We start from the raw sequence: 12,625 nt of genomic DNA, 5'->3' as shown, positions 1-12,625 counted from the left end.
CCCTTCTTCAATATGAGGACTAAAATATCTAAACTGCTGAAGGTATTCAGTAAGGGGACCCTCTAGGCCAACTTTCATTTTGTTTAGGTCTTAATATTGCATCACTGAAAAAATTAAAAGCTCAATCTTCATATATGGTAAATCGATGGCGCAATAATTAGTTGTTCAGATAGATAAGGCTTGCAGTATAATAAAAAAAATGTAGGAGTCTCTATTGGTCTGTGATCAAATAATTTTTTTATTAAATCCTAACTACCATCCCTTCCTACTACCAAGGCGTATTTCCTAATATAATTTTTTTTTACAATTCTTCAAGCCTTAATATCCCCGCTGACTTCAAATCCGGAGAACTCAAAACTTCCTAGTTAAAAATAATAATGGGGGAAATTGCTAATCTTGGGTTTAATGGCATGGCTACAAGCCGCAATACCCACTTGCAATAGAGGAATCGGAATTCGGTTTTCAATTGTGTTATCGATTGACAGATTTATCTACAATCAAACAAGCAGATACTGTTGAATATCTACCAACTTGCAGTCGACCATTCCTTTTGCTCCTTTGAACATTGGTTCAGGTCATTAATTTTAAGATGCATTCCTTCTAAAAACCTTGGCGTTCTATTCAATGACCAGGAATTTAGTTTTGCTACTATTCGTTTAAACCAATGACATATATAATACCTAGACTGACGATTCATTCATTTAAAGTGTACATCAATGCAAATCAGCTGGAGACGCCAACTTGGTTAAACTTCATTATTAAAATTTTAAACCAGAGTCTAATTTTTCCTATATCTGATGCAAACTTTATTAAAGAATTACCGGATCATCGAGATAATAAGGAAGCAAGTTATCAATTTAATAGTAGTTTTTAACATGAGAATAATTACTATATGTGTTACCAAAATGGCGGGTCCAGCTGATTTGCTTTTAACCACGCTTAAAAATGCATTTTAATGAATGAATCATCAGTCTAGGTATTATATATGTCATTGGTTTAAACATAAACTCGATCATCTCACATAAATGCTAGATGGTAAACTGACTGATTTGGATTTGGACAGACATTGCCTTCAATGCCCTAGAGGTAGCGGGAAAGCTTCCCTACACACCCTATGCAATTTCCTTATGGGCAGACAAATTTCGGTCAAAACAGAGGACCCAAATAAAAATTTTATATTAATCAAAGACTAATCCAGGTCATTAAATCAAATTTCGATTGCCTGAATCTGTTTCATTTATACTTGTAATTTTATTTTATCATTGTTTGGTCATTAAATTTAATTCCAAATGTCTTATTAACTCATTCTCCTGTTGATTTTGCTTCGTTTAAATTTCAAATCTTATTTTATCGTTATTTTATATTTGTCTTTTATTCTATTTATGTTAGGAAAAATATAATTTATTTAATATTTTTATAAATTAGTTTTTTTTAAATTTTAAAGTTAATAATATAAAAATAACGACTATAATTAAAAATCTCTATAGAATAACCAAAGTTATTTTTATAAAAATGTAACAGCCAAAGGACTACAATAAGTGGAACTAAAGATCTCCAATAAAAATTACGAGGTAAAAACATAACTAATAGTGCCGCCCCCTCAATCCTGGCTACGCCTATGCATCAAGTACTGATAATTTAATGATGTTTATCAATTTTATTCTATATATTATATCATAATTTCCACTTCCTAAACTATTGATTTTTCAAAAATTAAATTTTATAAAAAAAAGCAAAGTAATATTCTATTGATGTTGTTACATTGGTCGGCCCAAGGAAACATCCAATCTTGGCGATTTTAAATGCCTCCTATTTTTTACGTATATAACTGAATTCTTTTGCAAAAATTATATTGATATTCATAATATAAAAGCTTTTTCAAAAATAGAAAGATTGAATTGCAATAAATTAAAGTTAGTTAATATGAAATGCACGTCATATTAATTTTACGAATTATCATAAATATAATATTACGATTTCATATTAATAATTTTAATTTTTGTTAATGCTTTCACTAAACTATATATATTTGTTAAAACACTTTTTTTTATATTCATAAGCATGCCTCTCTAATATTATTGAGTTTCATTTAGTTATTCTTAAGGAGAAATGTCTACAAATGAAAAATGGTATGGGTCTGACGAAAAGAGTAAACGTACTCTAATAGAATTCTTAGATTACGTTTGGCGCAAAGAATGTAAGCCTGGATCGGATTTAATTGTTTATATTGGAGTGGATGGAACCAAATTTGAGTGTCATAAACTCGTGCTTGCATGCCATTCTAAATATTTTGAATCTATGTTAGGTATGACTGAAGCAGGAAGCGACGCTAAAAAAAACACAACAGACTTACATTCAAAAAATGATTTGTCTGAGAGTTTTTGGCAAGAACAAGGTACTTACAAGCAAGAAATTATTTTAGGCCCTCATACCTCTGTAACCGGGGATATCTTCAAAAAGGTTCTAAGGTTTATGTACACATTAGAAATAGAAATAGTTCCTGATGAATGCCACAAATTTTGGGCAGTCGGAGAAGCCCTGGGGATGCCTCACTTGCAGAAACTTTGCCTTGAAAAAGATCCACAGGCTGAAGAGCGTGGTAAGAAACATTTAAGTGGGGCCATACCAGAGGATCACAAAGTGTTTGCAATTACCAAAGTTGCAACCCCGCCTCCACCACCTCCTCCTCCCAAGGCACTTACACCTCCCCCACCTCCACCCCCTCCCCCTCCCCCACCAACTGCCATTACGGCTCCCAAAGAAGCCACCCCTCTTCCTCCACCTCCTCCACCCCCTGAACCTGCAGCTGTCCCAGAACCCACAGTTAAACCAGAACCAGCTATAGCTGAGGATGCTCCACCGCCTCCACCTGAACCAGAAACAGCGCTGGAACCGTCAGCTGATGAGCCTTCAGTGGATGAAGAAGTTAAAGATGAAAAAGCGGCTAAAGGTAAAAAAGCACCTGCAAAAGGTGAAAAAACACCTGCTAAAGGCGGAAAACCTCCTGCTAAAGGTGGTGATAAAACTCCTGTCAAAAAGGAATCCGCGGAAGATAAAGCACCCTCCAAGGCGGCTGCAAAGGAAAAAAAAGAAGGCGGTGCGAAACCTGGCGCTAAAGCAGCCAAGAAAGATGACAAAGCTGCTGATGGTGGTAAAGAGAAAAAAGAAGGTGCCAAGGCTAAAAAGAAGAAATAAACAGAGCCTTCTTTAAAATCGTAATTTTTCGATTATTGATTATTACACTTATATTTACAATTTTGGTTTAATAATTGTTTCGCTCTTTATCATAAATTTTAATAAAGTATAAATTGTGTTCTGTATCTAACAATAAGTCTTAAAGTTTGCGATGGGGGCACGCTATTACTCTAAAAAAAATAGTGGTAGGTAGACTAAAATGGGCAAAAAGACAAATCTAGAATTTGAGGCAAATTTTTTACTCACTATTTTAATAGTTTATACCGAAACATTTCATATAAAATATATAATATTTATATTATATAAAATAGCTATTAAGAAAGTTATATAAAAATAGAAATATATTACAAAATAATATAAATATTTTGCATAAATTTTTTTAGAATGCTTTCCATAATTATAGAAAAATAATTATATTATATTATATAATGCATAAATCGGAAGGAAGAAAATAAGGTGAAAAAAAATTACAATTATCGTCATACCGAATCTTTTCAATATTTTTAATAATATTAACCGCATGTTTCCTTAATTAGTTATGGCTTGCAAACCGATGATTTCCACTCTTTAATATATGGCGAAGATTTATACTGACTGCGAGGAGACCTATTTATGTTTTTCATTATTATTCTGGAAATATGTTTTATCATAATAAGACTTCAAGCAAATCCGTCATAACTTTCATTATTATCAATATACTAGTCGTAAACCAATTCGTTCAATTTGCTCTTCCCAGGCGCGTAACCAATGGGGGGGGGGAAGGGGGAAATTTCCCCTCCCATCGCAAATTTGACTGTTTTCTTAAATATCATTTTAAGCTAATAAAAATTTTACCCTCCACCCCCTCCCCTCCCCTAATCAAAATTTTACAAATATTTGAATAACAATTTTCCAACATAAAACTTATTTTTTATAAATATATTTTATTAAAATTTCCTTTCCTTGTGAGTACATTAACATTATTCAAAAATATTAATAAAATGGAAAAATTTTAAGTCAAAGAGATTGAAATCAAATGGTAATTTAGTTTATTATTATATATAATTATTTTATTAAATTCAAAATTATTAGTAAGTTAGAATTAATAAGTATTTTTAATATTAGTTATTAATAAATATCTATAATTTTTTAAATATTTTATTTTTACTTAGATTTTGTAGAACAGAAGAAATAGAAATACAAAAGTTAAATAAGGTTGAGCATGAAAAAAAGTAATGTGTCGTCAGAAGCGATATCATTATTGAATTCAATTGATCAATCAGAGTTTATCATTGCTGCTAGTTGCATCAATAAATTATTTTCCTATAGCTCACTACTTTGTAGAAATTTATAAAAACCAAATTTAGATTTGGTTCAGGTTATTGATTTGGCGGAAAATATATATGAACAGGTAGATACAATAAGAATGAATGTAGATGAATATTTTCATAATATTTATATAGACGTTGAATCGAAGGCTAAATTTTATGATATAACACTAATTAAACCTTGTCTAGCACCTGGGCAATTATTGAGATGTAAAATAAATATTGGCTCAACTGAAGAATATTATAAAATATTCACTTTCATTCCATTCTTAGATACATTTGCAATCTTCAAGTTTTAATACCCAAAGATCCATCTTGGTTTTCTAATGCCACTATTGGTAAAATTAAATATTTAGCAAAATTTTATTCCTATGATATTGATACTGAAATAAATTTAATCAGTGAATTCGAATTGTGGTATAAATATTTACTACATTTAGCTATTTTACCTGAGATTGCTATTGATGCGCTCAATCGGTGTAGAGATACCTTGGCTCAAATTCCTAATATTTTGAAGTTGTTTTATATTCTACCATGTTTGCCTATTATAACAGGTACGAATGTTAGGACTTTCCAACTTAAGAAGGTTGAAAACATATTTATGAAGTACTACTTCCGAATCGGCTAAATGGGTTAGCTCTGTTAAATATCCACAGAGATTTGGTTCCAACGACAAACAAAATTCTTGATGAATTGGCAACATTCCCACGAAAATTAAAAATCACATTATAATTATAGTATTTAATAAAAAATTTTGTATAATACTGTATTTGATAAGAAGTTTAAAAAAACTTGTTTATTAAATTATTTTCTAGTCAATATTTTATAGTTTTGTTAAACGCCTCGTTTTGAGCCGATTTTTAAAAACGGCTAACTCAGTTATTTATCCAGAAAAATATTATGCAAGCCTGAAAATTTTGCTCATAGAAGAAGCAAAGGTCTAGATATATAGTATCGAAATTTCGAGGCTTAGTTAATATTTTTCTGGCGAAAATATTGAGTTAGCCGTTTTTAAAAATCGGCTCAAAACGAGCCGTTTAACAACATTAATATTTTATACACACTACTATTAGTATTTTCAATAAAAAAATTATATTATACTTATATTATATGTTTAAGCTGAGGCTAGTTTTTAAAGCAAATGTTATAAAAAAATGACATTAAAATTTATTTCAACTTTACATTTAAAAAATTTTATTAAATATAATATACCTAACTAAAAATAATAAAAAATAAGCTTGTAATATCCAATAGCACGAATTAGTAAATAATAGTTACAAATATAAATATAATTATTATTAAATTATGAATAATTTAATGGAATAGCCAAAACATAAGACCCGGCCGAAGGCCGGGAAAGCTGGCCGAAGGCCAGATAAGAGGGGTTTGGGGGCGAAGCCCCCAAAAATTTCACCCATAAGAAAATCCTGGATACGCCACTGGCTCTTCCCCAAAACGAATGTGAGGATCTGCAAGCTAGTTATATTTTTCTAAATATTCCATATCAGGTAAATAAGATAGCCAAAACTGTATAATTTAATATATTACCTTTGATTACTACCATAAGAATTAACATCCATTAACCTATTGAATAATATTCATTAAGGCAGTAATGAATTTATCGTTGATACCAAAGTGCCTTGTTTTACTTTAGCTTCTTGAAATATTTTCATATATTCTTCTTTAGAAATCGTCCACTGAGAATTAGATTATTCCATTTCCACTTAATTTAATTTTACAGAAGAGCAATTTTAAAAAATAAGTTACCATTGTTTTCATTATGATGGTTAACTTGGCTATAATTTAATTGATAAGTATCTGAGTTTTATGAAAATAAAATACTATAATTATAAAAAATTGTTTGCGTTAGTTATTCCAAACTGACTTGGCAGTGAGAAGGCCTCTAGACCCCATAGTATATCAAATCAAGTACCTTTCCAATCTTCTGCACTGAGCCCATTTAGACTATTTGATTTAACGTATTTTGATGTTAGACTGGCTATATAAATTATAGTTTTGTGTCAATTGAGACTTTAAAGTGATTAACGCCTGTAATACTTTTTATTATATCGGACACAGCTAATTCGAAACGGTGATTTAAACAAAGTTAGAGTATGATCGTTGAAGGTAGTGCACGAAGGCGCTTTGCTACACCCAATCTCTTCCCAGTCATGACACTGGCGCCATCGTTAACAAAAGAAATTCAATTTTTTGCAAAAACATTTCAGAAAACTGCGTATTTAAGAAGAGCTAGTATAAGGTATGAACTATCTTCTCTGCTTTCGATTCTAGTTCAAATAAGTCTAGAAATTTAAAAATGGGATCATCATAAGAAGACAACTGCCCATTTTACGTAAATTCAAAACGGGTTTATTTGACAAGTAGTAGATTCATCTAAGGATAGTAATTTTCGATTGTAAATGTATATTATTTACAATTTTATTTTCATTTACTTGGCAGTAAATTATTAACAAGGCAGAATATCTATAATGTTAAATATATCCTATATCTGAACCGATATACCCTGTAAATCTATTAACGATTCAAGATCCACACATGGACAATTTGATTTTACAGAAAGTATACAGTATTCAATAGTATCTTGGTTTAAAACCATTATGCATAATCATTTTTAATGCATGCTCTAGTTATAAAAATAATTAGTAATATTTTTCATTTTTATTTAAACAAGTACACGGCTAGACAAAACTAATACATTAATATTCCTCCATTTCTATTGGATATTCTTTTTTAAGAGCCAATTAAAATATGGAAGGGTTCATTTTTGAATTAAAAATAAACTATTATACATGAATATACTACCTTGTTTACAAAATTTATAATGTTTATTTCTTGATAAAAATTATTATAATATGATAAAATACCAATTAAAATTTTTTAGAAGAGGTCCGCCATGCCTCCTACTTTTTTGAAAATTTCTGACGTAACCACCCTAAATTTTTGCAAAATTAGTGGGGGCACATCCCTCCCTTATAACGATATCAAAATATTGACTAGAATTTATTTATATAATTCTCCATGTGACTAAAATAAAAATTTTATATAACAATTCACTAATTACTTTATTAAATTTAGTAACACATAATATTCTTCAAATTAAAAATGATATAAAACAGACAATAAAAACATTAATTTTTAATACGGAACCATCGTAAAAATGTGACTCTTATCTTTGGGCTGCTTAAACAATATATATAAAAATTTAAGACACAATTGCATATTTCAAGAGTATTACTAGTTAAATTAAATTTAGCATGAGCCATTCTCCATTGCTTCCCATATAATGAATTCATGATTATTGAAACAGAACCAGGAGTTATACAAATGATAGTAAATATTAGGACCCCAAACATAACTATAGTTACAGATTTTTCGTCACTCATATTAGCGGAATCTTTGGAACTGGGTCGTAAATTTATGATTAGTTTGTATGACAGGATTATTCTGATTTTTAAAATAATTATTAAGCATAGCGGGAGATACGTCAAAAGTAATATTTTTATAATCTGATATGCTTTATATGAATTTGAATGCTTTTTTAAACAGAAACCATAGCAAATATTTTCGGTTCCATTAGTATCATTAAATTTGATTGGAATATTTTGAGATGATGGATAATAATTTGAAATTTGAACTGAGGTGTTAAAAAAAAGTTTATCAGTAATTCTTGGGTCCTTAGAGTTGATGCAAATAACTCTTATCATTTCATATTTGAAAGCAAAGGGTAACATCAGACAAAAGCAAAGAAAATATATTGTGTATAAGGCTAAGAGTGTATTACCCTTAGTGCACCAAGCTTTATATCTTAAAACATGACATATTAATATAAAGCGGTCAAATGTCAATAACACTATTATCCATAGGCTAATCTTCATGAAGTAATTAATACCTAGAAATATTAACTTGACCGATAGCCACATGGCAACTTTTGATTGAATCCAGCCCCATCCAAAATATTTCCCAATTACGCGTATTGAGTTGAGTAATAGGAAAAAGGAAACCAAAAAGTCTGCAAATGATAAATGTTTGAGGTAATGGTAAGCCGATACTTTTGATTTTCTCACGATAGGTTTAAGCATGTACAATGCGACTGAATTTATGAATATTCCATTGAATGCTAAAATTGTATAGATATACACATTAAAAAGGTAATCAAATTTAGAACGAATTTCGGAGACCAAAATTTCATCATTATCCTCTGAAGTCATAATGAATTTGGATATTTTATAAAATAAATGCTTTTAAATAATGTTTTTTTTATATGATCAGTGATTTTAAAATTTTCGTTAAAAAATTTAATTACATGTATAATAATAAACATTTTTTTAAAAAATAGGGCGACATTTGTTTGAAAAAATAAATTATTTTCAAGGATATCGGTTAATCAATTATACGGTATTAGAATTAATTACTTTTTAATATGATATTTTAGTGTTAAAGAGAAGAGCGAGAATATATAGCAATTTATGTTTTTTTTAAACTTTTTCATCGATAACGGCTAAAAATTATTTGTATTCAAAAGCATTAAATGACAATATCTAGCCATATTTTAATTGAAATCAAAGGTATTTATACCCATAATGGTTTTTATTAAGAAATACCAGTTATTATGGAGGTCGATATTTGGGACAATCAACCTATATTTGCTGTGGAATGGCGATATACCTGATATTGATTGGCAGTATCATATATCTAAATATATAAATGTTATATCATACATAGATAACAAAGTTAATCTTTATTTAGATATATTTTTAGTGGATCTTGATAAAATTTTATCTTAAGTTTTTTATTATAATATTAAAGATATTTAATCATATTTTTAATTAAATTTATTAAAATTCTCTGAGTTTATATCTTTATGTTGTGTTCATCACAACAAATGGCCATACATGACATAACTTAAACCAGTGGCCTCTACAACAGGGGCGAGGGGGTTCGAAGCAACTGCTTCTTAAAATTTGAAATGTGGTACTTTTTATTTAAAAAATTTTTTTTTTAATTTTAAATTTTATTTCATTTTGTTTTACCACACCCATCCATATAACAAAAAGATTTATTGTCTTATAAAATTATTTTTCCAATTTGAAAATTTGCCCAAAAATATTAACCAAAAAAAAATACAAATACTTAATTAATAATTGCACATGGCATAATGTAGGAGATTATAAGTGGACAGACCATTATAAAAAAAGACATGGTGAGCATAATTTTAACGATATAAGAAACAATTTGAAATAGTAGTAAAGACATTAATAAACTAATGGCAGATTCGGAACCTGTTCACAAATTCTATATTCAAAAAAATGAAGAAAGAAGAATGGAAAAAACAAAAGAATTATAATCCAATTTATACTCTAATATATTGTTGTATAATAATATTCTCATTAAAACATAAAAAAATTAAAAAAGTGATAGAATTTAACAGGTGTTTTTAATTATAGTTGATGAAACATATGATGTTTCGAAATCAGAAGCGATATCTTTGCTACCAAGATATATTGAAAATGGTAACACGACTGATCATGATACTAAAAAAATATATAATATGAAATTTAGTTCCATGAATCTATCGAATTCTAAGCTGGGTAAAGTTATGATGATACTTACATGAATGGAAAGATTAAAGGAATAGGAATACAGGCTTTGATTAAAGCTGAGATATCAAAGGCAATTTTTGTTTTCATCGATTAAATCTAATAATTGTACAATTACGCTAATTGATAAAAGAAGATAGAGAAATGTTTTAGGGATCTTAGACGTGATTCACGTGTATTTCAATGGTGTTAAAGAAATATGCAGTACTCAAAGCATGTCAGAGTTATGTACTGACAAAATCGCGACGATTTTTACGCATCAAGAGCATTCGGTAATATTATCTTATTTGTTTAGATTTAATATGTTTATTTTATGTTTATAGAAGCTGGCTATCATCATATATAGCTATTGTAAAAAATTTTCTACTTTATAATTCCTTGAGGACAGCTTTGAAAAATTTAAAGGATTCTGAAGATTGTATTACTTCTACCATGGCTAGTGCTATTGTTTTTATAATAGAATAATTTTATTTTATTTTATCACTTTGTGTTTTGGATGAAATATTGTTGTTAACAAACTTGACTTGCACAAAATTGCAAGCCATTTATAAGGATATAGGATTTGTAATAAATCAAATTCAATTGGCAAAAGAATTGCCTGATTAATTTGAGAGAATTGCCTGATTAATTTGAGAAGTATAATTTAAATTATTGTCTTGTATTATTATAACCCAATAGATAATAACACTTAATTTGTGAATGTTTTTTCAAAGGCACAAGATTTTATGAAGGAAAAAAATCTACCTTTTGATTTTGAAAGTTCTAGATTTCAAATATTACAATTCAAAAAGGAGAGTTATATATTTAATATAATATTTTATTTTAGTTATAAAATCAGTTTATGCCGCACTTGATTTGATCGTTATGAAGTTTATGAAAGATTCACTGACGAATCGATGGAATTTTTATATCTAACATCATTTTTTACACCAAAGGGAATGGCGGAAAAGACATTCGTTAAGGATGGGTAAGCAGAAAATAATTCCCCGGAAAAAAAATCCCGGAAAAAAATTCCCGGAAATTAATTCCCCGGAAAAAAAATCCCCGAAAATTAATTCCCCGGAAAAAAATACCCAGGAAAATAATTCCCCGGAAAAAAAATACCCGGAAAATAATTCCCCGGAAAAAAATTCCCCAGAAAATAATTCCCAGGTAAATAATTATCCGGAAAAAAAATCCCCGGAATAAAATTCCCCTGGAAAATAATTCCCCGGAAAAAATTTCCCCACTATACATTGAATTGCTAATGCATTGCTAAACTGCATTGCTAAAAAGCAATCAATCATAATTAATTATAAATCAATCAAAAATTTATTACGCATATTTTTTTAATGATAATTTTTCAAACTTTTTTTAAAATATATTTAAATCATTTTTTTATTATAAATGAAGAATACTGATTAAATGATATAGTATATAATTTTATTTTTATTTAATATTATTAGTAAGAAATTTATTTTTCTAGCTTATTAAAACAAATATACATTTTATTTAATTTTAAAATTAACAAATATATATCCGTAAGAGGGCGTTATATGTTTGAATATGTATCATTTTAGGAAACCGGAATGATGATTGGATAGCACTTTTTTTATATTTGGGTATATATATACATATGAAAAACCTAAAAATTAAAATTTTTTTTTAGGTTTCTTTGATGTTTAATGAGTAGGTTTAGAATAGTAAAACAATGGAAATTTTTTAAAGTAAATATTGCTGGCGTTATTTATCAAAATCTCTTCATTTTTGTTTTATACGTGTATATTTACGTGCTAAGCATTATTCTAAAAAATATTTTGAAAATAATTTGATTTAACCGATTGCCGAGTTCAAAACCGACCACTTATTAAGATAAATTGAAAAATGTTGATTTTTGTTTTATGTATCTATAAATACGTATAAAACATAATTCCAAAAAATATTTTAAAAATATCGTGATTTGACCCGAAAACCGACCGAATGACCAAATACTGCATTGCTGGCGTTATCCATGGAAAAATCTTCATTTTTGTATTATACGCGTATATATATACGTGCTAAGCATTATCCTAAAAAATATTTTGAAAATAATTTGATTTGACTGATTGCCGAGCTCAAAACCCCACTTACTAAATATTCGATTGATAAAATTTACTAGTAATATGATTCGAAAAATGTTCATTTTTTGTTTTATATATCTATAATTACGAATAAAACATATACGAGTCGGTTATCCGCCAAACCACGATATTTTTAAAATATTTTTTGGGATTATGTTTTATATGTATTTATAGATATATAAAACAAAAATGAACAATTTTCAAATTATATTACTAGTAAATTTGAATCTAGGAAAATAATTCCCCGGAAAAAAAATCCCGTGACCCGGATCTGCTCTGCAGTATTTAATTAAATAGAAATGTTTTTTAAAGTCAAATTTCTTCGAGGATTTGAGATTTTAAATAATAAAACGAAAGTTAAATAAATCTAGTTCACCTTTACACACTTTCATCAACTTTTAGGTAT

General features: G+C 28.5%; 1 protein-coding gene and 1 long non-coding RNA gene across 2 annotated transcripts in view; both read left to right on the top strand.

Annotated features, from left to right (window-relative positions):
- The window catches only part of LOC135925188 (uncharacterized), a 47,515-nt gene that overhangs the window by 164 nt on the left and 34,726 nt on the right, over nt 1–12,625 (top strand). Inside the window, exons 2-3 of the long non-coding RNA XR_010571569.1 lie at nt 317–574; nt 1,522–1,627. This is a non-coding gene — a long non-coding RNA (uncharacterized LOC135925188). The remainder of the gene's footprint in view (nt 1–316; nt 575–1,521; nt 1,628–12,625) is intronic.
- Nucleotides 2,076–3,195, top strand: LOC135925410 (actin nucleation-promoting factor WASL-like). The gene has a single exon (XM_065460713.1). It carries the CDS (start codon nt 2,110–2,112, stop codon nt 3,193–3,195), a length of 1,086 nt encoding a protein of 361 aa, XP_065316785.1. The 5' UTR covers nt 2,076–2,109.

Source organism: Gordionus sp. m RMFG-2023, chromosome 2 (assembly GCF_954871325.1).
Source record: "Gordionus sp. m RMFG-2023 chromosome 2, tfGorSpeb1-WG-v2, whole genome shotgun sequence".
Taxonomy (NCBI): Eukaryota; Metazoa; Nematomorpha; class Gordioida; order Chordodea; family Parachordodidae; genus Gordionus; species Gordionus sp. m RMFG-2023.
The sequence above is the reverse complement of the archived record's forward strand: the minus strand, read 5'-3'. Positions and strand labels throughout refer to the sequence as shown.